We start from the raw sequence: 27,951 nt of genomic DNA, 5'->3' as shown, positions 1-27,951 counted from the left end.
TAGTGAATCAGCAGTTTTAGTTTCCTACATAAGCATATGCTGCAGTAAGCCTAAATGCTGTCATTTCCAAACTGTTGAGACTTCCCTTTCAGGAAAGAAAAAAATAGTTCTTTGTCTCTCTTGGCACCCTTTTGCTGTTCTTGGTTCCATGTTCTAACAGCTGCTGTAAGTTGCAGCTCTATTAATAAGTAGTTACAGTTGAAACTGTTTAAACCTCAGCTACAGTTTTCCGTGGATTTCAGCCCAACACACTTGATTAATTATAAACAATGCAACTTTGTTTCGCTTTGACCAAAGGAGGTTTTTTGCCCGTGTATTGTGTATTCCAGTTACGTTTCATAATAATCATTTTGGTTTTAAAAGCAGATTATTATTCTCTGAAGAGTACGGTCTCATGGATTGGAGGAACAAGTACATTGGTTGGATGTACTTGCAGGAGGTTGCACTAGAGGTGCCTCGCAGCCTAAGTTAGCCTGTGATTGTACAGTAAAACCACATTTCTTTTATAACAGTTAAATTCTGGATCCTTGTTCGTGTCAGTATTTTCTACTTCACATCAGAAGGACTTCCCTTTCCTGACTTGAAATGATTCTTTTTTTTAAACAGTGAGATTTTATTGCCTTGCAGTTGCAAATTTTCAGACTTCACAAAATAAAAGATCTGGTTTAGCTCAGTCTTGTTGCAGTTCTGCTTTATTCTTGCACTGTTCTGAGGTGCAGCTTCTTATTCCCATTCTTGTTTAAACCTGTCTCCAGATATGCTAAACTGGGTAGAGCTGGAAATACGCTATCTAATCCATGCATTGTGGTGTGGTATTAGTAGGTTTGATGAGAAATCTAACAATGTTAGGTAAGCCTACCATTTGGAAATTTCAAAAAAGACAGTGCGAAGATAAACAATAACAGCTAATTAAATTACACTTCCCATAATCTAATCAAACAACAGATAAGACTTGGGAAAGTATTTGAGTGCATCTAATTGATCTTCAGAGACTTACTTTAATTGTTCAAAAGAAACCATGATGGTTCCTAGACTAATTTCTTTAGCAACATAAATGAAGGTTGCTCCACCAGCAATACCAGAGTCGTCCATAGCCACCTAGGCAAGTTGTTTAGCTCTTGTCTGCCTCTATTTTTTTGGGGGGAGCAACATAAATGAAGGTTGCTCCACCAGCAATACCAGAGTCGTCCATAGCCACCTAGGCAAGTTGTTTAGCTCTTGTCTGCCTCTATTTTTTTGGGGGGGAGGATTCTTGTGAGTGGACAGGTATTTCCCTATGCACTTAGAGTAAAACCCATGCTCCATTATGTATTTAAGCTTGGTCACATGAAGATGAAGTTTGCAATATGTGGCCTAAGGCTGCAATTAAAAGCAAAGCTTGTGCGCCTCTCTGGCTGGAAAGGCAGTTTATTACCAGCCTTGTTATCTGTAGTGCGTCACTGTACAAAGTGCTTGGAGAGGCCTTATCTTCATAGATCCCCATGGTACATGGACAATCTGCAAAATTTTATATTACTATCCTAGCTTTGAGCCTGGGGTACTTTTGCATGAAAAAGCCATAGGTTCAGTTTTCTGTTTCTGACACTTTATCATGTGTGAACTAGGCTGTATGCAGACCTATCTGAATGTAAAGATTTGACACCAGAGCCTGAATTATGTCCCTGATGTTCAGAACGGGCAGGGAATGCCTTGCTTGCTTACCAGCAGGCTGCATTCTCCTCCTCACTTAGCAATGGAGAGAAGCCAGCTTCTAATGTATTGTAGTGCAAAGCAGGTAGCAGCTGGACTGTAGCCCTTCACCTGGAGAGTTACCCCCTGGGTCCGGTGTCTGCAGACAATGGCATCAGTGCTTGGAGCAGTTACCCAAATCTTAACCCCTGGGTGGCTTTTTCATGATGAATTCTGCAGGGATGTACTGCTTTATGGGAACTAGCAATGGGATTGGATTTTATCACTGTGTAGAGAGTATGTGAACCTATGAAGTACTTCATTCTGAAGACATATGTGCAGTATGTCTCTGGTAGTCTAGCCTTCTAATAGTACAGTGTGCAGCTAAGGCACAAATGTTCTTGCCAGAAGTGCTCGTATGGTGTATACTGAACACAGTGCTGCTGCAATTAAGTAAGACAGCTTGGCTGTTGGGGGAAGACTGAATTGCAGAAGGCTACTAAACTACTTGTTTTATTGGTAGCACTCCACGTAGCTTATTGTGGGGAGCATTTTGTGTTGGTACCCAGCACTGTGCTGGCTTCATTTCTTGTGTGGTTGAAAGCATTTTACCCCTCTGGAAAGCAGTAATAACAACAACAACAAAAAGTGACACGTAGCTTAATGCATAACTGAAAGATGCTACGGCCACCAGTATTACAATCTGGTACGGGAGGTAGTTTATCTTGGAAGCCCCCAGTGTGTTAGAACCCAGATGCCTTGGTTTGCTTTACGCCAGTGAACTGGAAGCAGTCCTTTGTGGGCTGTTGCACTGGTTCCCAGGTTTGGAGCTTCAGGGGCAGGGTAGGTCAGCTCCTTGTAGAGACCTGTGCTGTGCGTGAAGTCGTTTTTCCTTTTGTCTCACACAGAGGGTGTTGCCTTTCAGCAAATAAAAGCAGCCTGTTTCTTTTTGCATGAATGAGTAATGGCAGGGTATGTTTTTTGTATTGGTAGATGAAGCTGAACTTCATATTGTTACGGGTGTATTTGCTGACATTATGTAAGATAACATTTTTAATTATCAAAGACTAAATTTCTGAGAGTTGCATTGCATAAAACAGCTGCATAAAAAACTGTGTAAATAAGCTTGCTTAAAATTACTACAATGGGGGAAATGATATTTCAATGAAATATTTCAAATGAAACAATTCTGTATCACTTCTGCATGACTTTTTATGGTTTTGAAAGGATTTAGCCAGAACTTTATTTTTCTGATTCTTCTCAATGTGTATATGCATACAAGGAAAACGAGTTTAGTGGAAACCTGCTTAATGCATACTCTGTACATAAATCTATGCCTGCTAATCTGGCTAGTATATAAAACTTATTTTCACAATGAGCTCTGTTTGACAGCTGCAGGCTAATGGCCGAGCAGTTGTATTTGAGGAAAAGACTTTTACTTGGACGTGGGTACTTGAGATGGAAATATTTAGTTTTCTTTAGGTCATAAATAAATAACTTTTTCTTTTTTCAAGAAGGTTAAACTACACTAGCCTAATAAAAAATGTTAAAGTTTTAAGAAAGCTGTGCCTAAACACTTGTCTGTTTAATTTGGTACTAATGACTTTGGACAATCTTAACTGGGAATTTAACATGCTATTAGTTCACTGTTTTGACCTGCCTAATTCAGAGGCATAACTTCAGAATAATTTCATTAGTTGCTGTTAAAATGTTGTGTGCAACTTCTAATTCACTGTCATTCAGCAATAGATGTTATTGTTACTTCTTGCATACAGCACAGAAAACTTCATACTCATTTAGCAATGTGTTTTAAATGTAATTATAAGGGCTAAAGGTAAAACTGCTCTGTTTTTAATTGTCTGCCAAGAAAAGGTTTATGTGCAGAGAGACTGAAGTAGAAACAGGATAAGGGTTACTTTTGGGCTTTGACCAATAGTAACCTTTGGACGTGCCTGTTTTCCTTTTTGCTATTTCCCCCTAGTGGTCACAAAGTATATTGACTTGGGGGAGTTAATTACATTGCATCTTTTAAAATACTTACACATATTGATAAATAACCCAGCAGGAATAGAGGATCTGTGAAAACTTAATTTGTTCAGTTGGGACCTGTTAAAAATGCAATGTATTATGTGATATTTCATAATGGGAAAACATTCTGCTTCAGATGGGCAATTCAACTACCTTTTGGAGATGATCTGAATTTTCTTTTTTTTTGGATACGCAGGTGTGCCCTTTCTTTGAAACTCAGCCATACAGAGATCTTAGCATAATCTAAACTTGTCTGTCAAGTTCTTTGAGCTTTATGAGGTGAGAGCTGTACTACAGGCAAATTTTTGCCTTTCTATTTCTGGAACTAGGTGTTATGTCTAAACACTTGATGTTAATATATCATTTGAACATGATAAAAACAGAATGCTAGACTTGTTCTTGGCCCACAAACTAACCTGAGGATTATAGAATTGGGTCGGTGTTAGTCTTTGTAAACCAATTTATGTTTTCATTTCACTTTTTGAAAATTCTGTCTTAATGTAGATACCTCTATTGTATATCAGGTGTTTGACTTAAGATCTTACAAATGCTTCTGACAGTTCAAACGCTTTTTGCTCATCATGCTGAACTGCTTTTTTCTTTTCTTTTTTCTTTTAATATACAGCTGTTCTTTTAGAGCTTCATCATTATCACTTTCTATCTAGTATGTTAATCTTCTTGGGAGGTGGGGGACCCAAATTACTACTGGACAGGATTATTGCCTAGTTAGCTTGTGCTTAAGACATGGAGTCTTTATTTTGCAATATTGATGTATTGTTGGAAACAGGTTTAAAGCTTCTGCTGATGGCAGGATTCTGTGTACAGAAAGAATTTTTAAACCAGACTGGGCTTTTTCTAGACAAACATAGTTAATTTTGAGACAAGTAGAAGGACTGGAACCCTAGAAAACTTCGGATATGGATGTTTATGTTTTGGAAAAGTGTGGATAATGTGATATAATGTATAATATTATACATAATTATATGTTACTGGCGAGTACCTTATTTCATACAACCCTTTTGTTACTGTTGTTTAACAGGTAATGGGTATTAATAATGGTATTAATTAACGGCATTAATGGCTATTAGTATCTAACGGGTGCAGTGAGCCTTCCTTGGTATTTGGGGAGAGTTTTGAGTGAAGTAGATCTTGAGAGCTGCTTAAACGACAGCTATAACAAGAAGAAAATGGGAAGAGTAGGGAATAAGTCTTGAAAGCGAAGAAAGGTGTGTTAAATATGATGGGATGTGAGATGCAAAACAGGCACTGCATTTAATGTAAAACCCCTTTTTCCCTTTCCCATTTACTCTTGTAAAATTGTAATCTAAAATGAACAATTTGTTCTCATAATTGTTCTTGAGGTGTAGAATCCTTTTTTTCTTACATCCTCCATCGAACATTTTACGGACTCTTCCATCCTTGACAGCTCCAACTTTCTTCAGCCTCCAGTGCTTGCTGCCAATTGCATACACTGGAGTACACGAAATGTTTAATAGAGATTTCTACTCTGCTGGCTGGGTGAATGTCTAAGGGCTGAATGGAGGGGGAAAACAATCTGTTCCTGTCTGGCAGCAACAAGATAACTATTAATTGAAGTAGATGAATAGGGGACAATGATACTTGTTTTTTCGTCTAGAAGCATTTGTTTTGTTGGTAGTTTATCTGCCTATTGATGAGCCTTCTGAGACACGTGCATATCGCTGGATTAGTTCTGCATTGCTCTAAAGCTGCCTGTTGGGTAATAGCGGTACTATGCAGGTGAGCACGTCACCTTCACTTGAACGAGGGTGCTGCACTTTATGTTCTAGGGTTTCCTGATGTAAGAACGTTTCTTCTGAATGACCAAAATTTAGACTTCTTAGCTCAAAGGTTGAAGCTGACTGAGATTTGCAACAAGTAACCCTTTGAGCGAAGGAGGAAAAGCTTTGCTGTTTAACCATGACCTCTCTTTTGAAATCTCATCGTAATCTCCAGGATGCTTCAGCATAATATTGATTATAGATTTGGGTTTCCATTTCTACAGAGACATGATATTGAATTGAATTATTTATTTTAAATAGATGGAGAGGAAAAAAAAAAGAGTATGAGGTTATCACTCCTTCTCTGTTACTTTGAAGGAGAAACAAGACGTTACCTGAATACCTATGTTGACTGTAAATGTAATTTAGTTGAACATGCTTGTTAAGCAATATTAACTGTTGCATTCACGTGGATGCCCTGTGGTGTCGGAGCGTCGTGCAGGCTTCGGCGCCCCAGCGGGTGCCCTGTACCAAGCGCAACGGAGCAGCGGCTCGCGCTCAGCCCGGTGTTGCCACTGGCTTTCCCTGCCTGCTCAGGCTCACCTGCCTGTTAGTACTTGTGCATCATCTGACATCGCTCCCTTTTTAAAATTTTATACCTAACTGATGTAATAATATAACCATTAAATATAATTTAATATGCCTATTAAAAAGGAGCACTACTTGGCAAATGCCTCCAACTATGGTCAGAACTGTTCTCTCTTTTAAAGGTGTGCATATGGATTACCCTTAAACCAAGATTAAGCTGTGTGTATTTGAAAAAACTTGTTCTTTAAAATCTATGGTAACTTCTTCTGGTTTTTCAAAGCCTTGAGGCAAATTGAAAATTCCCTGTTCAGCTGGTATAGAAGGCTGGCAGTTAATGTTGAATGAAGAGGTTTAAAGCTGCTGAGTCACATTTGGTGAATACAGTCTTCCTGTATGTTAATCGCTGGGAGGGCTCAGAAAAATGGTGCACATCCATGTAGTGAAACGTGGCTGTGAACTACATGGGTAAGGAACACTGGAGGCCAGTCATTTTTTAGGTAGACCCTGCTGTTCTCCCTGTCCTCCTGCCTCTTTGCCAACCTCTGTTCTCCTCGCTGTGATAGTTTGTGTATTGGTACTGCTTCTTGCCCCTCTTCCTTTCTTTAGAAAGTAGTTTGTGTTTCCACAGCTTATTAAGCAGTGCACCGCTCTGGCTCATGCAACCATTAAAGAGACCTATTGTCTGGAGGCAACACATGGTGACTTACCAAAAGTATATGAAGCATAAGGTTTCTGAACTCTTTACTTGTTGTATGGCTGTGACAAACGAGAGTAACAGTTAACAACCTCTGTGCTAAATTGCTGTAGTTGCCATTGTTTATCTATTGTCTTATTACATATACTTTTTGACTCAGTGCCTTTTTTTCTTCTATGTATATACCCTTATTTCCTGTGGAAATGCAACACTTATCACTGTAGGAGGAAAAATATATGTCTACATTTCTCTACCTGTTTTTGCAATTGTGAAGAAAGGGTATATTAGAACCTCTTTAGCTTGTTTGGTTTCTGAGAGCCTCCTGCACCACGCTCAGCAGGGCCGCATGCAGCGGGGAGCATCCTCCAGCTGCTGGGATCTGGATTGTGAAACTCTTATCTCTGCCTTCCTGCTGATTAATGACCTCCGCTGTTTGGAAACATAAAACTTCCATTTGCAAAGCCTGTAGAGCAGTTGATAAAAGCAGACCTACAGACCCATGTTAATTGTCCTTTTTTAAACCTCAGTCCAGATAAATACATTCCTGGACTGCCCCACTTGCATGTGTGATGCTCTGCTTACTATCTGCAGACATCCCTAGACAGCCTTCACTAGCTCCGCTAGCATTACCCACTCTTTCTTCAAGTATGTAGTTCTTTGCTGTGTGTCCGAAAATGTCTTTGGAGCATGAGTGTTTGACAGACCTCTCCTGCTTAGTTCCCACCAAGTCTTTTATAGTCCCTTCTAGCTCTTTTCACTTTATTTTTACTTGTTTTGTTCTACTACAGTCATGCTTTTGGTAAGGTTTGATCTCAAATTTTTTTAGCCTGGGGAGTGATAGCAGTGGGATTTTACCCAGCTACTGCAGGGAACGTGGTTAGAATCACTGCATCCTGACATCTGTTGTGGCACCTCCTAGGGTGAACCGTATGTCTTGGAGGGAGGAGCTGCCTGCTGCTTGTGTTATGTAAAATAATAAATAATTTATAACGCAAACGGAAAATATGTCTTGATGGACAAACACGTACACTGAAGCACTTAACAGGCATTAAATTGAGACATAATCAAAAAAAATTCTTGGAGACAAGAGGATGTGTGCGGTTGTTTGTGGTGTGTGGGGTTTTTTTTGTTTTGTTTTGTTTTTTTGTAGGAGAGCTTTCCCATGAGTCTGTGCTTTACTCCAGAGTATTATTGACCCACTTTAGGAAATCCTTAACTGGCAGATCAGTGTGAGCTGTAATGGAGATCTGCAATATGATTCTGCAAATACTCTAGCTATTTTACTGAAAGCAGCTTTTCTGATGTCCTGCCTTGTTGCTGACACCAGCACCTGCTCCAGTAAAGAATCACATGAAGTGTTGGATCATGTGGCTCTTTCCTCTCATCCATCATAATGAAAAAGCATTTTGAAAGGATTAATGGATTTCATGCAGCAGTATAGAAGCTGAAGGTGTTGCAGTGTACTAACAAGTACCGGCTCTGAGTGTAGCTTTGAGGCTACTGCATATGCATGGAATCCCAAAGAACTGCATCTAGATAATGAGCATGGTAATTCAGCATTAGTGCTTAATGCTATAGGCTGATACAGCTGCTGAGTTATTTTGTTTTCAAGCAGTGACTAATAGCTTCTATCATATGGACCCTACTTGCTTTTTCAATTTTTATCCTGGGAAACTAAAAATTCTGTAAACAGAAGAAGCTTATGTCAACATTCCTCGTCTCATTGTAACCGAGTATTTCTGCAGTGAATAGTTAACGATGATCCGCTTTGCAAGACATAAGCGCGGCAGTGACCTGCTCTGGTTTAGATGTTGCGGTAGTAGAATGGTGGGGCTTTGCATGATGCATGCTTTTATTGTCTGTGTTAAGCTGCTCGTATGTGCCTGCAGTGAGCTGGGTGACTTGTCTGTGCATCTGTTCTAAAGAAATACTTTCTGTATCCCCCATTCCCCCCACCTCCGATAAATAAGGGTTCTTGATCTAACTTTTTTTATCCTCCCTTTGGTTATTAAAACACAGTTCTATGTGAGGCAGTTTCATCAACATGATCTGTGAATGTGCATGCTTTAGATTCATAGTGTGCTGTTCTATCTGCTGAGCTTGCCTGCTTGGTTACAAATAGTTAAAATTGCTTAAGTGCTTCTTATATAGCAGCTTTTTATTGGTTTTGCAAGCTGATAGGTCACTGTCTTGAACAATTTTGAATCATGGAAAAACGGTTTAATGGAACTATTAATCACAAGCACAAATGACTATTAAATACACGTACTGCTGAAAAGGTATCTCTTAAAAATAAATCAAAATTAAATATAGGTAGAAGGCTTTTGCTTTTATTTTCTGAATTAAATAATCATTGAGTGTAAGGGTAATATGGGAAGGAAAGGACGAAATGCAGAATGTAAGTCATAAGGCTTTCTATTTCTAATTAAGGTTGTGTCTATTTCTCAGATACGACTTTGAATATTCAAAAATACAGTCATTCAAAAGCTTTATCATTAAACTTAGATCTAGTTTTTGCATAGTTGGATCTTGCTCATGTATTCTTGTAGGAGAAAATCAGGAGACATTTGCTGTTCTCTCAGTTATAGAGTCATATAAAGAGAAAATGCTCAGACCTCAATGTCATGGATATTTTGGATACATTTTAAAATTGGTCTGCTCATGAAGTCATTGAAATGAAAAATTTGCCCTCTTTCTATCTTACACAACTCGAGCAGAAAACAGAATGAGTTCCCCTCTTTCAAAGTGACTATAGTAAAACCACATTCAGTGACATCTGAATACTTATAGCATATGATTAAGTAAACAGTGACAGTACTGGTAAAACAGTGCATTTTTGTTTAGATTTCCATTTAGAGGAAGGAGGCTTTAAAACTGTTATAAATGTTCTCTTGATGTTCATGCTCAACAAACACTTTTTTGAAATGCAGTAACAGTATCATGTGCCTAAAGTTCTTGATTGTCCTTTTCTAATCCTTTTATCCCCATACGTGCTTTGCTTTTATTTTTCAGGACTTTGGAGTAATAAGGTCCATAAAAAGATCTGAAAGCCATTACTTGAGTATTTGCAGAAAAGGGTATTTTCAGATGTAACTAAACCTTTTAATTATTTAACTTCTACATACTTAAGGTCCTAAAACAGTAAATTAAAGTACAATCTTTGCACTTTAATGCAAATGAATTGTAATTCAAAACGTGGTCTAGTATCCCAAATACATTACTAAGGTGTGCTGTTTAATACTTGAACTGACATTCCAAGACATCTGTATATTCATTGTGAATATTTTTACCAAAGCATCTCTCCAATATGTATCAGCCATGCTCTGAAATGAAAAGTAATGTAGATTCTAAAAAATGGAGTGTTTAGAGCCTCTGTTGCTGCACTTCTGTAGTTTCTAGAGCTCTTCCTCTTTATAAAATAGCTTTAATACATGATTTTTAGCAGAAAACACTAAGTGGTATATACCTCCAAGAACATGGCTTAATAAGGGAACTGCCTCTTGTATTCATTCATTTGAGTCTAAGCTGTTAATGAACTTAAGTTTCAGTTTCTGCTGTTTCAAATAAGTTATGTTTCTCTAAATTTTTGCTGAAATAAGCAATGAAACTAAGGCATGTTCCATTTTCTTAAATTTAGAGGTTTTTTTGTCCTAAATATTTTGTATATTAATCACTTTGCCTTCTTCCTCCGAGACTTGAGGTACCTTTATCTAACCACATCTCTTATCATGTTCATTTTTGAACTTCTCTTCCACTTTTAATACTTACCCTGTTTGCCTCTAAAGCACTATTGTTTGCGCAGCACTTTCTTGTCTTCTGCCTCATTCTTCAAAAGGGCCAGGCAGAAACTGACTCTTTGCTCCTTCTTGCTTGTTTCTGCTGCATAATCTCATTTATTCCTGTTCATTCAGGTATTATGTGGACAACTCTGGGACTCGTGCTTTCTTTTGTCCTATCTTTGTTCCTCTGAAACTGTTTCTGTACTGCTACTCCTTTGTCGCCAAACATATGTGTTGTCCCACATGTCCCAGTATTGTCCAAATAGTCCTGTTTCAGTCAGCACTTGAAACAACTTTTTTTCTCCCTTCTCCGTGTTTTTTAATACTCTTCAAGTTCATTTACATCTTAATTTGTTAGCACTTTTCTGCCTCCTGAAACCTATGCTTCTTCCAGTTTTTCCATAAGAAGTTGTACAGCTGGAATTGCATTGCTGCTGCTTGCTTGTTCTGTATCATTCAATCTTCCCTTCCTCCTGCTCCTTTGGAATTTCTCTGCTGCTACAGAATTTCTCATTCCTGTTAAGGGTCCTTCACAATGCTGTTCCTGTCTACCTGAGTAAACTCATATGTTAACAGAATTTCAGGTATTACTCTCGACCATCTGTTTCTTGCATTCTGTTTCAGAGTTTTCCTTCTTGGCTATGCATGAACCACTCATTAACCTGTAGGGAAATATTTTTCTTCCAGTTTCTCAATATCTGCTTCTGCAGTTTCATTTGTGAGAAATTTGTCAAACATAATAGTTTTAGAATTTTTTTCTTAATATTTTAATCATGAAATGTGTTTTTCATGAATGTATAATTTAATTAGTTACCACTATTATATTCTCCATCTTGCTTTCAGTATCACACTTTGCTTTATGTGGGTTTATATGTTCTTTGTTATCAAAGCAATTCAAGTCTAGTACAAAGAATATTACTGAAGTCTGGAAAAAGCAAAATGTTTAAGATATCAGTAATACCTCCTTTTCTATGATCTTTACTTATTTCGCTGCTTTTAAAATAAAATGCCTCAATGATGTGACAGCATTTGAATGACTGAAGGATTGACTCTGGCTGTTTGTCTTCAAACTGAAGCAATGTTAATCCTTTGATTTAGTTGTAGAGTGCTGTAGTTCCTTTGAATGCTATGTGAAATTGCTTCCTCGGGATTATAGATAGCTAAAGGACAAACTTTATCCCCTTTTTTGAGTCCTTAAATATTTGCCTCTTTTGGGAAGACATAGTAGTCTGTGGTAAGTATTTTTTCCACTTCATTATGATATCAAAAAATACAGGTTCATGGTAACTTTACAGACACTGCATAAACTATACTCCTAAATTTGCAGGCAAAATTTGGGTTACTAAGCCCCTGCCATTTCCTGGCAAGAAACAAACAGGCTCGTTTTAGGGGAAATGTCATTAATCTTGCTTTCACGATTTCTTCTTTTATTAAAAGCCTTAGCACTCTAGTTCTGTATGTATGGTGGTTTTTTCTTTTTTTCCCCCCCCCCAGACTGAATCTGGCTATGGATCAGAGTCAAGTTTACGACGCCATGGATCCATGGTGTCTCTTGTTTCTGGAGCAAGTGGGTACTCTGCAACATCCACCTCTTCGTTCAAGGTTAGTGATTAATATTTTCTTAGTATTGGTGTGAGAATAAGATACTTCTGTAGCTGGAAAAGAAATAATTTCAGATATGTGAAGACTTGCTCACAATTATACAAATATAAAATACCACATCTTTGGTTTACTATAAGTATTAGTAATTCAGCATGTGATGATGGACAGATGATACAAGAAGCTTTCACGTGCCTCTGTGCAGTTGTCCCTTTTTAACTGTGGTGTCATCTTCCAATGGTAAGAAAATCAAACCTGTAGGAGGAATTAACCTTTCCTAACATGCTCCTGCTTATGACTGAAGGAGAATGCTGATTCCTTGACTTAACAAATGTGATTAATAATAGCGGACAAACGATGGCTTTCCTTTGTTTTGATGCATATAAAATATTTAACACTTGAGCTTGGGCGGGCTGCACTTCCGATGAGTGAGCAACAGAGAAGCAACACAAGGGGAGGAAAAGATTAGTCTGCGTAACAAAGATCTTACACTAGAGCTGACTGTTTTCAGGCAAATTGGCATAAACATGGTAGTATGCAAGATCTCTGACTGCTTTTGTAGAATGCTCTGAAGTAGCAGATGCAGTCAGGAGAAAAATTAAGACCAGTGGGCAAAATAAATACACTTGTATTTGCTTGTATACAGTTTCTTCTGCTAATTTTTTTAAATGCTAGCAGTCTTTCATAGCTTCAGTGTATCTGAAGAATTTGCTCCTCATGGTTGGGGAAAAGTTTGTTGGAGTTTTTTTATTAATTTTTTTAGGCATTGAACTACTGCTAATTATATAGAAGCATTTAAGGCTCTTCTCTTGTATTTTCAGAAGGGCCATAGCTTACGTGAGAAGCTTGCAGAAATGGAGACCTTTAGAGACATCTTGTGTAGACAAGTTGATACTTTACAGAAATATTTTGATGCTTGTGCAGATGCAGTTTCCAAAGATGAACTCCAGAGGGATAAAGGTAAAACTGTAATTGAAAACTCTAACTCTGTAGAATCTAACTTTTTACACAGTAAGCAATAGCCCTTGAAAGTGTTTTATCTCATATACACTAGATAAGTATCTTAAACTTACTTCTTAGCATAATAAGCAATTGTAGATATTTCTGCATGAGCAGTGTTAACTGTTTTCATTTCTGGAGTTGGATTCCAATGAAAATCTACTTAACTTTGTTACTAAACTGTAGCTGTCAGCCTTGCTGAAATCATGTTCTTTTAAGCACTTGATTTTACTGAGTGGTAGTTGCTTAACCACATAAGATGAAGCCGAGTTAGTTTACTGCTACATTTCTTACTGTTATTGTGACAAACTGATAGGATATTTGTTTTAATTGTTAGGAACAATCCATTCTTTCAGAAGGCCAAACCTGCTACCGTATCAAAGGCTCCTGAGATGTATTGACTGGAGCTAGTGTACTGGACAACTGTGCCTATTTGAGATCCTAATAGGCTTAATAGAGGATGCCTACACTTCTCCGATTTTTTTTTTTCCTCAAAACATAGCTTGTTGTCATATTCATGTACTCTCCTGAGGCATTTCTATTCATCCTGGACTTTGCTCTGGCAGTCTGAAACTTTTCCTAGTAAGAACACAGTAGATAATAAGTACAATTCTACTTTTTTTGGCAAACTCTGCTGTAGAAGAACAGATAGCTGATGAATCATGGCTCCTTGCTTATCCAGTTATAACTCTGAGCTGCCTTTCTTCTTACCCTAGAACTGAGGGCTAAATTTGGACACAGAGCAAATACTATTTCCTAATGGCTTCTGACCATAATATTGTTAATGGCCTCAGAAATAAATATGGAGGGTTGGTAACTGTTTTTATTTGTTATAGAAAAAAGTTACCTTAAATGCTGCTTAGCTGTGAAGGTGCTTTTAATTTTTTCTTGCTCATGAAAGAACTTGGGAAAAGGTTTTCTCTCTTTCATGACATACAAATTGTCTTTCAAATTTAGTGGTAGAAGATGATGAAGATGATTTCCCAACAATGCGTTCTGATGGAGATTTTTTACATAACAGTAACAGCAATAAGGAAAAATGTAAGTATGTCTAAACTCTATTCCCACTAAAACTCCTAAATAGTATGATTAGCCTGGTATAGCTGGCTGGTGATTATGCTCTTTCCTAAGGAGAAAACTACAAGGGTAGTTATATCTGAACTCGTGTGACAAGAACTTCTTACCTGTGCTAAAGCCATCACTCATTAGTTGCTTTTCATGAATCTTTGAGCTATATTTAATTTAACGCACATCAATATTAATAGTGCAAGCTTGTCAGGCTTCTTACCCTCTGTCCAAAGCCATGTCCATATTACATACTTTGAAAAAGCAGTATCATTCAGATATTGGGAACTGAGGTTTGTAATAGGTAACTGCAGTTTTTCTTCCGAAAGTATCATCTTCCTTTGCTGAACTAGTGTGGCACACTTATATTGCCAAAGCATTTCTAGTTGGGTGTTCCCAAGTATTGATTTCTTCCCTCCACCCTGCGCCAAGGTTTTGTGGCTAAGTGATAGTTAAGTCAGCATTATGGTACTGACTCTCACTCATCATAATTTCAGTACTTTTTTCCTGTATTTCCCAATGTTGAACAGAATTTTCATTTTATTTTTGCATTAAATGATCTGATTATAGTCAGGGCACTTACTGCATCTGTGCAGTAAATATGAAGAACTCATGCAAGTTGTGCTTTTCTAAAAATCTTGATATTCCTGGCCTGCTAAGAGGTGTACATGCATTTAAAATATCTCTATAATTCTGAGACTTTCCCTTGTTTCCTGACTAAAGTGATTCCAGTGTTTACATTCTCTACCTATTGACAGCTCAGCTAAAGGTATTTGTTAGGCCTCAGTTCACAAAATAATGAGGTTGTACTAGCTCCAGTTTGGAATCTGATGGAGTCTCCAAAAGAAGTACTTACCAAAAGTGTTTTTATAATTGTAGCCCTTTCAGCAAGAAACTGGAAAATATATGGGCAAAACAAGCCTTTTTTGTGTCTTCTGTTATCTTTCTAACAACTTACAATAGTCCCTGTGTCCTGCATCTTTCATTACTGTAGTTAAGTGCTCTCTTTCTAGACTAGAGTACTGCTGAAACTGTTATGAGGAAGGAAGAGGAAGGGATATAGAAGGAGCTTTCTGCATACTCCCAGAATTATTCATATGAGTAGAATCTTCAATGATAGTGAATGCTTGCTCTGCAAAGGGTCAAGTGTAGTGCTACAACCGGAGGTTTAGTGTGCAACTCTAAAGTTTTGAATAAATCTCTCCTGCCTCTTACCAGCACAGATAAGCTTGCAAAACTCACCTGTAAACAAGCCACACACATCCATTGATTCTATTTTATATTAAAAAGTCTACATTTTTGAGGACTGCTAAGTCATCAGAACAAACTTCAGAAGATTGAAAAAGCTTTCTTCTAAAAATGTTAAGTGAGAATTTAATTTCACTGCATGATTCATTTTGAAAGAGATGTCTTTGTCAAAACTAATTTTTGTAGGATGATGTAGGAGTTTCAGCTTAATTTGCCATTAGAACTTTCCTTCATGTTTGCATTCTTCTGGTGTATCTGCTATATATAAATTTGATATGTGAAATGTCATTAGGAAAGTGTTTTTTGTACATCTGGTCATCTTACAACACTTAAATGCAAAGTGGGTGCCTTCTGCTTTCTTCAGGTTTTGTGTGTGTATTCAATAGGAATTTGAGGCGATATCAACATTTCGCATGTAAAAAGTTTGTATCAAGTTTCTGAGAACTTCTGTGCTAAGAAATTACAATATACTATGGAAACCTTTATATAAAATCATGCATGATAGCTCATTGCACAAAATAACCACTGCAGCCCTTTTTTTTTCCCTGAACTTACAAACCCAATTGTCATGATTCCTGATTTTATGAACTTTTATTAAATGATTGGCAAAAAGGAGGAGATTGATCTCCATTCTGATTTTTGTGCTGCAGTTTCTAATTTGTAAGTAAAGATTTAAAAGCTGAGTGCTGGAGCACCTGATTGGAAACAGGAAATTTGACTTCCTGGCCTGTAGTAGGATCCTCAATCTTAAGTCATGCAGTGGGAGAAACAGGTGTCTCAGGTTAAGAATGGTTATCCAAAAGACATGTGTATTTGGGCAAAAAAAAATTTCTGACTAACAGATAATGAAAGAATTATCTTTAACTTCACCCTTTCCTGAAGCTTAGCTTCAGAACAGCTGTTAAGATTCTTCGGTTTCTCAGGTTTTAGGTTCCCTTCTTGAATAGACCTCTCTATCCAGTCTTGGAAAGACTGGATAATCCTTTTAATTGTAGCTGAGAAGTGGTTGCCTGTCTAGTCTAAACATGGGACTTTTGTGCAGCCAGTGCTCCAGCAAGTGTAAAGTATGGATTCAGCCTCTTACCATAGTAGACTAAGGGGGAGTGTTTGAACCTACTGCTCAGAAGAGTGCTCTAACAGCTAGACTAAAGACATAAGTGAATATATTCACGTCTTTCAAAACTTGTTCTCTTCTGCACCTTCACTGGGTAGGAGGAAAAAGTTAGCTTGACACTATAGCTTTGTGCCCTGTTCTGAAGACATTTGGATAAGGAGTTTTCTTCTGTGCTCTCTGTGACCTTTGCGTGAAAGGTGAAAAAGAGAGGACTTTGAAGGTATTTAAATTTAATGCTCACTTTCCAATTGTAACTGAAACAATGATCACTTGTGTAAAGTACCAAGCAAAAGCCTGGTTGATGTATATTTACCCATCTGGATCATACATTCTAAGAATATAGAATATAAGAGTCTTGGTCAGGAAGTGTACCCATTTATCTGCTCAAGAAAATGAAGGGATTTGGGCTTAAATTATGCAGGAATAAGAAGAGCAGGTGAAACCTGTTTAAGCAACCTTTTTGAGGATAGATGTTTTTGTACTAGAATTACAAAGCTGAAGATCTTCCAGAGACTGAAGGAGGAGAATTTGATATAAAACACAATGGAATTTGTGGTGGATTTTTGTGATCTGAATGCGAAAGAATATTTACCAGAATATTGCTGAAGTAATGAGGTGGTTGTTAGAGGAAAATAAATCATATCAATTCTAGTGCTATCCACAGAAGATGGACAATGGCAGGTGGCAATTAAAAAATGGTTTATGTACCCAGCTATTCCTTTTCATTTAAAACTAGTTTAGTGATGTAAAATGTAAAGATAATGGATCTTTTTCTACTTACTGTCTTAAAAAAAAAAAATCTGTTTCAGTGGAAAAAAGATTTAAAGCCCATTGATCAAACAGATAATGTTTGGGACATCTGGGAAAGTGTTAGAAACATCTTAGGAACAGGAAGGAAAAATCAATTATTCAACGGATAGAGGTATAGAAGAGAAGGGCTAAAAGCTACTGAAGAAGGTGAAAACATAGTATGAAAAAATCTATTACTGTGAAAGAGAAGAGTGAAAACAATTCAGAAATAAAGCAAAATGCTTAAAAGGCAAGATAGGTAAGAAGGAACCACTTGACTTGAGATGTTGACATGAAATTAAAATAGGAGAAAAAAATCATATTCCTGCTTTTTTCACTTGGCTAAATGTAGATTGATCACCAAGCTAGATGAACAGTTGCAGTGTTGAGAACACTCTTCTATTAGCCTTTAACTTGAACCTGTGGAAGATCTTTCTGATACAAGATGCTGTTTTGAAATACCCAGTCTTGTAGTTAGTATGCAAAAGCCTCATCGAAAAAGAATAGGGAGGTTGTTGAGACTCTCCAAACAGAAAGATCATCTGACAAGTAGTTCTAATGCTCTGAAGTTCAAATCTTGTGGAAACCAAGGCATGAGGTCTCCTTCTGGTGTGTTCTGGGAAGATAAATGTTTCCTGTGATTAGGGCTAAATCAAAATACTACCATCCACGGTGAGGAGTCTCTTCAGTGATCACCAGTTCAAGGAAATAGCCTTTACTCCTTTCTGCAACTAATTCATTTTTTGTCCAGAATATTAAAATGGCTGAAAGGAACAAGGGACAGACTTGGAGTGGAACTGCAAGCTGTGTGCAAATCACTGCTACTTGGAGACTAATCATTGAAGAATGAATTATAGACTTAATGATAGCCAAAACTGTATGGAAGTATTAACGACAGCATGTTTTCAAATGATAGTCCTCTTAATGAAATTTTTATTGAGGGTGGGGAGGGTTTTATTACAAATAAGTGTTTCGGGTAATCTATTGCTTGGAGACACTGCTATGTGTCTGTGTAACCTAGAAGCATTGTGAACCAATTAGTAGTATAAAGGTGAAGCCATACTTAAATGAGGAAGACTAAAGCAGCTTTTGCATGTACCTTCTTGGACATCAAAAAGACTTCATAAAGATCTGAACTTAAGATCTTTTAGAAGAAAATTTTGGGGGGTAAGATGCAAAGATGGAGAATTAGTGGTGCACTTAGTGGTTTGAACAAGTAACAGAGGTATCTGAGGAGATGGAAAAGATAGCCAGAATAACCTGGAGATAAGGTAATGCCTATGCATTACACTCCAGAGTAAAGGCTCTGAAGAGGGAACGGTGTTTTACTATTTTGGTTTTGCAGAGCTCTCATACTCAGAGGACTAGAGATGCTTACCTGCTGCTTTGGCCCTGTAGTGCCACTTAAAAGAACCTGAGCGATATGTGTGGAGAAAAGATTAATTTTCCCTGCTTTAGAAGCACAGAAGGTGTGATGAGATAGCCATCATTTGTTTGTACAATCAAGAATGTGTAGTGCCTGACAGAGCAAGCAGGTGTTGGGGCAGCTGCCGGGTGTGAGCTGCAGTCCATGCTCTCAGCTGCAGTTTGCACCTGGAGATACTTCTGTATCTTAAAGCTGGCCACTGAGCAGATCCCCACATAGACCCCTACTCTTGGATAGGCAATGTTGTTTCTGCTGTTACTAAATTATTTCACAGGTGTCTTTTATAAGAGGTGTTGTCCTACTTCTTGCATGCAATAAAGTCTTGAACTCTGTAATTTCCACAAAGCACCACTAAGGCCAGTTGCTTATGGATCAGCCTTTATCTTTGCCTTTCAGGATTATCCCTGAATTCTCTATTATAGTTTCAGATAAGCTATATGTCATTGTGATCATTGATCTTACCCTGGGGGTGGCTAGGCTGCAGAACAGCATTGGTTGTTTGTAAGTTGTTCTACAGTGAGCTGTAGTCTTTACCACCTAGTCAGAAAAACCAGCTTGTTTTAAAAGCCTTGCTGAGTTCTGGGTAATGGTATGTGTATATAACAACAGCTTGAGTTACCTCTGTAAAAGACAAGTGCATAACACAATCTTAAGTTACTTTTCTTGGTAAAAATATTTGAGGAAAAGATGCATTGTGATCATTTTCACTTATTTTCCTCTTCAATGACTACATATGTAGCTGTAAATAAATATGTAAATTTGTTCAATGAATTTAGATTATGATGGAAGAAAGCAGAATAGTTAATGTTTTAAGAATGCAATTATCTGCTAGAAAGTAAGGGTCTTCAAATATGGTTTAAACTGTTCTATGTCTAACATGAAATAACCTGTGTCAGCATTCTGAGAAGGTTAAGACTAGGCAGTGAAATTTAAAATGTTTTCCTTTGTGTTCATGATGATAGGTCAGTTTTACGTTAACTGTGATAGTTGCTTCTTGAGTTGTAGCTGAGATTCAAGGAGAGTCAAGAAAAGCAGACTGACTTTTTTTCCAGGAAATGACTGTATTGCTACATCCCTCTTACAATGTATTATACATATTTCTGAAATATTTCTGCCACCAGTGGTTTCTTCAGCATATCTAACATGTCATGTACTTAAGGGGGGAAAAAAATCACCTCTATGAGCAGCATAGTTGTGCTGGTAAGCCTGCCCACAGGCTACACCAATAGGAGGGTTTATTTTACTGCTAAGCTGCATTTTTTTAAATTATTTTTTATGTTTTAGTAGAGAAGTACCTTATGGGTGAAGGTTTTGTTTGTCTAACTTTCATTATTCTCAGTGAATCCACTGCATCGTTCCCTTGCCAGCTTATACCACTTTTTCAGTTTTGGCCTCTTCCATGTTCCCTCTGCAGCTGTTGGGGGAAGGAGGACTGATCTGCACATTATTGTTTCTGGAGCAGATTTTTTTTCTCTTACCTTCAGTTTCTCTCCAGCCCCCACCATCTCTAGCTTTTAAGAATTATTCTTGATTCACATGCAACAAAAAATAAGCTGTATTCTACCACAGCATACACCACTTCAGATACCTCAGTAAGCATGTATAGTCATTAATCATGTGTTTGAAAATTGTTTGATCCCTAGTGAAAGGGGACTTATAAAGCTATTGCTTTAAGACCATGTGATGCTTGCTTTCCGTTCCCTTGAGTGCAGATACTGTACTCTACCATTAGGGAACAGCAATTGTATTTCTGTTACCTACAAGAATTGAGCTGCTTGAAAGCTCTAGTTCACCCTTGCAGACAGATACTAGATAAACTTGCACAAATATTTATTTGTACTTTCTAAGTCACGAAACAGTGCCACATAGACAAACTGACAGTTTTTTTGGTTGTTTAAAAAAAAAAAAAAAAAAAAAAAAGCAAGTTCCAGCTGGGTGGTAAGTAATGAGCCTGCCCCACAGCATAGCGGGAGTTACTTTAACTTGCCAGGCTCAGTCAGCTACAACATGGGTGTTACTTCTGCTTTCTAATATTTATGACATTAATGTGTTGTATTTGATTTGTTATTCTGTCAACCTACATAGGAGTTTGACATAAAATGTGTGACAAAAAAAGTACCTATTATAAGTGATTTGTTTAAATAGCCTTAGCAACAGATGGCTTGCTTGACAGCATGGAGTAGTTGTTGGAACTGCAAAACCCGCAGTACTTGGATAATTCAACACATTTGATACAACTTTTATCTTACACATATAGGTTTGAGTTTTTAATATATAATTAAAACTACCTTGACTATTACATTTTGGGTTTGACTGCATTTTGAAATTGTTGCTTTCTTAGTACTGTATCAGATATGTTTTAAGGTTGCTCTGTCTTAATTAGGCCTCACTTCAAGCTGTCAAACTGCTATTGTTACAAAGTATTACCACTCCCTCCACCCACATGTTCTGCAGAGTGCAGAGTAATACAGCATTACAAGCAGACTTGAAGAAATACAGTATAGCAAGATGAAGCTTAGGGGATGTATTCCTCCCTTTGAATCTCTTTCTTTATCGTGTGGCTAACTGAAAAATTAATAGCACTTTTTATTTTTAAATTAACTTATCTAGCCAGCTTGGTATTTTCTTCAAACATTTTTAATATAAAACATATATGTAGAAATGTTCATCTGAGTTAAAGGTAGATATTGGTGAATGATTCATGTTTGTTTTTAGTGTTTCCGCATGTGACACCCAAAGGAATTAATGGCATAGACTTTAAAGGAGAAGCTATAACTTTCAAGGCAACTACTGCTGGAATCCTTGCTACACTCTCTCATTGTATTGAACTCATGGTAAAACGTGAAGAAAGCTGGCAAAAAAGGCTAGATAAGGTAAGAGCATCTTCCTTTCACTTTTGCTGACAAAATTTGTTTCTTTAGCTTGACATTTGAGTTGTTCTTTAATCTTTCTACTCCAAGTATTGCTTTTATTTTTATGTACAGTATTTATTAATTTTAGGTACTCTCATTTACTCCTATAAAATGTTAAAGCCTCATTTTGGCTGTTGGTGATATAGTAACGTTATTCATTGTTCTTTCTTTTCCCTTGTTCAGATAGTATTCCTATGTCTTTTATGTCTATAAAGCACCTGACAGTATTCCACAGTAGTAAGCATAATGCTTGCAGCCTTCTAAGAGAGACTTATCTACCAAGCTTGCGAAGTGATGTGCAAATCTCTGAAATGCTTTAATCATGAGTGATGGTGACAATACTGAGGAACAATCAATTCTGACTTTAAAAGTCTGTTTAAAATAAGATGCTTTATTTCACTTAATTTAATTTCTTAAAGCTAATAAGTTTATATTAACTGGTTAGTTTTTTAGGTGTGTGGCTTTGTAATCTCTGTTCTAATAGCAGTGATAGCTCAAGCTAAGCTTATTCAACCCCTATAGTAGCTCAAAAGGGGCAGTGTTTTCTCTCTTCAGATGAGATGACTGGAAGCATGGTGAGGTTGCACTTCAGGCTTTGACTTCTAGAATCCTGCCATTGCTGGCCAGTGTTCTGGGCAGTCCTTTAGCTGCTGTTGTCTCTTGGTCTTAAATTAACATGTTTCCCCATGGTGTATATCATGCTTCAGCTCTTACCGTGTGTGTGTTAATGGCATGCAAAACTGAAAGAATGAAGGTGGTTGGGAAAAATATATCCACAGTGGAATTGTTATTCCTGTTTCCTGACTATTCTTTTTTTGTCACTGTATCAAAGTCTCAGTCCTGTCTAGCTATATTGCCACTTCTGCATCTGGTAGCTGGAAGAGCAGATCCAGGACTGAGAAGCTTGTTCACAGGATCAGAGGATCATTCAGGTTGGAAGGGATCCCAAGAGGTCTCTGGTCCAACCTCCTGCTCAAAGCAGGGGCAGCTTATGAGATCAGGCTGGGTTGCTCAGGGCTTTATTGAGTCTGGTCTCAAACTGTTAAGGCTGGAGGCTGCAACAGCCTTTCTGGGCAGCCTGTTCCACTGCTTGCTTGTCTTCATGGTGAAGAAGTTTTTCTTTATATCTAGTCAGAGCTTGTTGTTTTTTCAATGTCTGTCTATTGTCTTACGTCCTCCTACCATGGACTGCTGGGAACAGCCAGGCTCAGTCGTCTTGATGACCCCCTCGGAGGACTTGAAAGGCTGTGTGAAATTCAGTGTCCTCTCACCCCAAAGTCTTCTCTCCTGAACTGAACAAACACTGTTCTCTCTTGTTGGTTGGACTTTGCTTAGAGCGTGGATGAAACAAGGTTGTCTTGTGCATAGTTTAATGTGTTTTAAAATGTCTGTCAGTTTTTGGGGGTTTTTTTTTGTCACAGATATTTCTTTACCTGTGAACTCACTTGAAAGTACTTGGGTTTAGCTTCAAGTATTTAACACAAACTTAAAACTGAATTTCACTTCTGGTCTCATGTGAATATGATGCCTCATACAAGATAAGCAAATATATTTTAAAGGAGGTCATAAGCTTGTTAGTGCTTGATTTCCCCCCCCCCCCCCCACCCCCTGAAATTCAAGTAATAAAAGCTTCTTAAAACTTGGAGGTGTTAAGACTCTCTGCTTTGGTAGACTTGCAAGTTTTTTTAAGGATTTGTTTGTCAGTGATGTTTTGGTGTTTGTGGCACACATGGCAAAGTAATATAATTCTAATAGAAAAGTAATTATTTTTCTTTTGGACTCTCTTAATTGCTGGCCTTTTAGAAGAGGTGATTTTGATAAGACTGATGTAAAAAATGTTAAGACAGCGCTTCTCTCTCTTCAGAGCTGTACTAGCATTATTTCACTTTAATTGCGAGTCTTCAGTTTGTTTCTTGCTGTTCAGTGGCTAAATATGTCTTTAAAATTCTCTTCTATATAACTGTGGGCCCAGGCAAAAGCCATTGCTCTGTCATCTCATAAATGTAGGTGGAGAACGGTGTTGATCTTTGTGCTCTTGGAGTTTATACTGCTCTGAAAAGGAAGTAAATATGGTCAGATAATTATGTTTAAGAATACCCTCTGTGAGAGGCGTTAGAGGGAAAAACTATCTGAAGTGGGGCAGCTGTTTTGTGTTTATGTTCTGGCTAGGAGGATTTTTCCAGCTCTTGCAACCTTGTGTTCAGTATGTGTAAAAGATCAGCTAGAAGAGTCAAAGGGAGCAGCTGAGTTTGTCCTTTGGCTGCCAGCAGATTCCCTCTGCAGGGTTCATTCTGTGCAGACTTGTCCCTAGGCGAATTGTGTCAGTGGCTAAAATTAATGACTATTTTGGAAGTAGTGTAGGTTCTGTTGTAATAGAGCCCTTCATCTTTCCTTTCCTCTCCATCTTTCTCACTCCAGTAGTCTCAGAACTGCATTTTATCTAACAGCAAAGCATAGCTATGGTTAGCAGGAGTCCTACTACCTCATGTGGGACTTGGGCTATCCCATATGGACCTCACCTTGCAGAGGGCTGAGTTAATCTAAAGATGCATCTTATAGATTTATCTGTCTGCTGAACTTGAAAATATAATTTCAATTATAACTCTCCTAAAATGTCTCTAATATTAAAGAAGCTCAAGTTCAGCAGAGCTTGTTGAATCCAGAAGTGACTATAGTTTGAAATGAGATGGGTACAGTGCTATGAAGAGTGGGTGTTTTCTCTAGAAACAGTTGACTTTTTTGTAAATAGATGAAAAGGAATGGTTTTTAAATTACATTCTCAAGGTTGGAAGCTTTATTTCTGAACCTCTGAAAACAAGAACTCATTGTAGAAGCATCTCTTAATTTTGAAAGAGGGTACTTAAATAGTGCACTTACCTAAATATAAAATTCTAAAACTACAATCACTCTCTGTTATTAAAACAGAGACAAGAATAAATTTAATACAAAAGTGTGTAATTAATCCACCGATAGCTACAGCTTTGGTTTGGATCTTTCTTCCTAACTGTTAAGTAGGAATGAATCTGATCATGAGCGTGGGTTTTGTGTGGTTCCAGTGCAGTGAAATTTTCAACATGAGCCTCTTGAATGTATTTTAAAGTTGAGCTTCCTGAAAGAAAAGGGATAAACAGGGAAACCATTTAATCTGCAGTATCTGGTCCATTGTTACATTCATAACAAAACCACAGGACTGTAGTTTTTGTTTCCTTTGGTCTTACTAATTACTATTTACGTATGAACTTATTTTCTGAAAATTAACTTTTACTTTAAGATTAATATGCTTAGCAAGTGGTTTATTTTGTCCACTTTTGACTTTTGTAACTAAAATGTCTCATTAAATACTCCAAAGTTTTAATATACCAGTAATTTTTCTGCTGTGCAATCAATCAATCTCTCATTTTCTGCATTATTTAATGTTGTTGCCAACAGGAATTTGCCAGATTTGGAGTGAAGAGTTGTCTTTTGACACACATCTGAATTATCAGTAATTTGCAAAGTGAAGTACAGAAAGTGTGATTTGTATTCAGTGTGTTCTGGTGACACTTCTGTGCTTTCTCTTAATGGTTTATACTCTAGTCATGCCTTGTACATCTTCAGGGCTCTCTGGTTACTTTCAAAATAGGGAAACTTGTAAATTTTTCTGAAATGTAAGTGTTAATAGGTAAAGCCTGTCTGATAGTATTTCAGGAAGGGAAAGCCTACATTCACAGATAACGGCAATCTTGATTTTTATCTCCAAATGCTGCTTTTTTCTAAGACTTTTCCTGTGGAAAACTGTACTATTTTCCTTTACAACACAGGACAATTGTTTTATTTTCCAGTTTCTAAAGAAAAGCTTAAAGTACATGTTTTAAAGTGAATGTGACTGCTGAATTCCCAGTGGTAAATCAAGCCTGTTAGCATGTTCTAACAGAGTCTTCCACCAGATCTTTCAAGTTGAAACTCAGTTGCTGAATAATTGTATTCATATCTGCAAGTAGTGGTGTGCAGTATTCAGTTGTCACTGTGAGACTTAACACTTTCTTCCACCTGAATGTGATTCTGAAAAGGAACAGAAACTTCTAATGTACTAAAGCTGTGAAGCAGAGGAATTACAGAAGTGTTTATACCTGTTCACTGGGAACATGTGGCGCTGTATAGAGTTCAAGGAGGAAATCTCAGTCTCTTTCCAACATAACTACTGCTTTATTTGAAATACACAATGACACAGGCACTGGTGGCTCTAGTGCAGTCACATACCTGTTAGGGAAGAAGGATGTTGGGTTCTTAGTCTCTGCATGGAGTTCATGAAATGATTCACGTGGATCCTATGCAAGCTAATTATAGATGCAAGCTTACATGCTGTGACTCATTATCTCACATTATTCAACAAGTTAGCTTTTCACCAGTCTTACTATTCTCTCCATGCCCAAGCATCTATGTCCGGGAGGTTTATGTAAACTGTCAGTCAGATACAAAGTCTGACCCTCAACAAACCAGGAATAGCTATGTTTAAGCTAAATAGCAGTTTCTGCTTGCTGGTTTAGCTTTTTCCACATGACTTAAAGAAGGTATTCTCAAGGTAGGTAGCTACTTAAGCCTTGTATTATATATCTGTGTATATATAATACAAACACAAAGCATGTATGAAAATAAAAGTAGAAAAGCAGGAAATCTAGCAGCCTTGCAAACTTGGAAGACAAAAACATATCCATTTATTGGCATATTTACTATTACCAGTTGATTCATTCCACCTGTCTCAAATGCTTGTGTAATTTTGCAGGAGATTGAGAAAAGGAGAAGAATAGAAGAAGCATACAAAAATGCTGTGACAGAACTGAAGAAGAAATCCCATTTCGGAGGGCCAGACTATGAGGTACTAGTTGTGCTTTTGAAAATTGAGAACCTTAAGGCTTTTCAAGTTTGGTTTGTTTCTCAAAGTGATATGTGTATGTGTGTAAATTGTGGTTTTGGGCTTGTGCAAGTAATATATGTGTTTATGCCACTTCTTTTTTTCCATCTTGGAAATTGGATGAAGAATCTCAATCCTTAAACCTTTTGAGAATGAAGGAGTGCTCATATACAAACAGTTTTGTGCTTTCTGTGTTGAATGGGTCAGCTGTACAGATATGAAATGTAAAAATCCTGACTGCAGAGGCAGTCCTAGAATGTGAAGTTTAACTTAAACTGATTTTAACTTGCCATTGCCACTTTAAGCGAGTTCATAAATTCGATTTCTTTTAGGTTCTACTTCACTTAAATTGCATACTTCGGCAGCTTTTTCCTCAGTTACGTATTTAGTCAAATTCTGAGACATTTAAAGAGCCGTCTGAAGAATAATATGAACTAATGTACCTGTAATGCAGTTTGGCTAATTTGTAAGAATTTCTAAGACAATTGAACGTGTTCTTGTATATCATAGCTTGAGAAATAGGTAGAGCAGATATTTGAGCTTAGGTTGTCTGCTGTGACTGAGGCACCACTATAAGAGAAAAGAAAAAGGTGGATGGCAAGTTCTGGTTTTACCACCTGATTTGAGCTCCCTAAGTAGCTGGGTATGACATATGTTTTAAAGTTTGAGGTTGTCCCCTTTTCATCTCAACCCAAAATATGACTCTTATGCTAGCCAGCAAGGCAGTAGTGGCAAAAGATGACCTGTGTGTGTGGGTTTTTTTTGTTTTTTGTTTTTTTTTTTAACGAACTCTTTACTCCATCAAAGTGTCTGAAGTTTCAGCTCCAAAATAGGAACCTTTATCTTTACTGATCTCTGCATGAAATACATGTAGTGACTTATTCATGAGAGTTAAAAATTTAGACGAATTAAAGCGGAAGTTCCTTTTGCTTTAACATCTAACTACTCTCGAGTTTCTAGTGAAATTCTGAAATAAACCTATTTGTAAACATCTTAGGCAGTAATTACCAAAAGAATCTCTACAAAAGAGATTTTGATATCCTTTTATCTCAAATCTTAGTTTCTTTGTTTCAGAAGCTCTCCTGTTCTTGCTGTTCACAGGATTACAGAATAATGTTGCTGAGATGGCATTCACATGTACAAAGTTTGTGTGTGCGTGTGCGCGTGTGCTTTTTCTATAAAATCACAGCTTCACTTGAAATTCACTGGATTTCTTTCATGTATGATAGCTGATTGTCTTCCAGATACGCTGTGTTTTCTTGGGGCCCAAATCCTTTGGCATTAAATACTACCCCAGCTGTTTTGGTTCCTTTAAAATACTGCGCTAACTGACAAGCATACTGGTGAATATTTTGGTCAGTCTTCCAGATGTAAGGTGGCATTTCATTTGACAGATTCAGAGTAGGGAATGG

General features: G+C 37.4%; 1 protein-coding gene across 4 annotated transcripts in view; it reads left to right on the top strand.

Moving 5' to 3' along the window:
* Window positions 1–27,951, top strand: part of LOC135324959 (ceramide transfer protein) — a 75,241-nt gene that overhangs the window by 29,330 nt on the left and 17,960 nt on the right. For 2 of the 4 annotated variants that reach the window (XM_064502169.1, XM_064502168.1), the window contains exons 4-8: window positions 11,991–12,098; window positions 12,917–13,055; window positions 14,052–14,135; window positions 21,452–21,609; window positions 26,411–26,503. In XM_064502169.1, coding sequence (XP_064358239.1) covers window positions 11,991–12,098; window positions 12,917–13,055; window positions 14,052–14,135; window positions 21,452–21,609; window positions 26,411–26,503 — 582 coding nt within the window. Of the gene's footprint in view, window positions 1–7,971; window positions 8,266–8,309; window positions 8,545–11,990; window positions 12,099–12,916; window positions 13,056–14,051; window positions 14,136–21,451; window positions 21,610–26,410; window positions 26,504–27,951 lie in introns of those variants that run through there. The other 2 variants (XM_064502171.1, XM_064502170.1) reach the window with 2 other exon arrangements.

This window comes from Dromaius novaehollandiae, chromosome Z, assembly GCF_036370855.1.
Source record: "Dromaius novaehollandiae isolate bDroNov1 chromosome Z, bDroNov1.hap1, whole genome shotgun sequence".
NCBI lineage: Eukaryota > Metazoa > Chordata > Aves > Casuariiformes > Dromaiidae > Dromaius > Dromaius novaehollandiae.
Note: the sequence above shows the minus strand (reverse complement) of the source record. Positions and strands in the feature narration are given on the sequence as shown.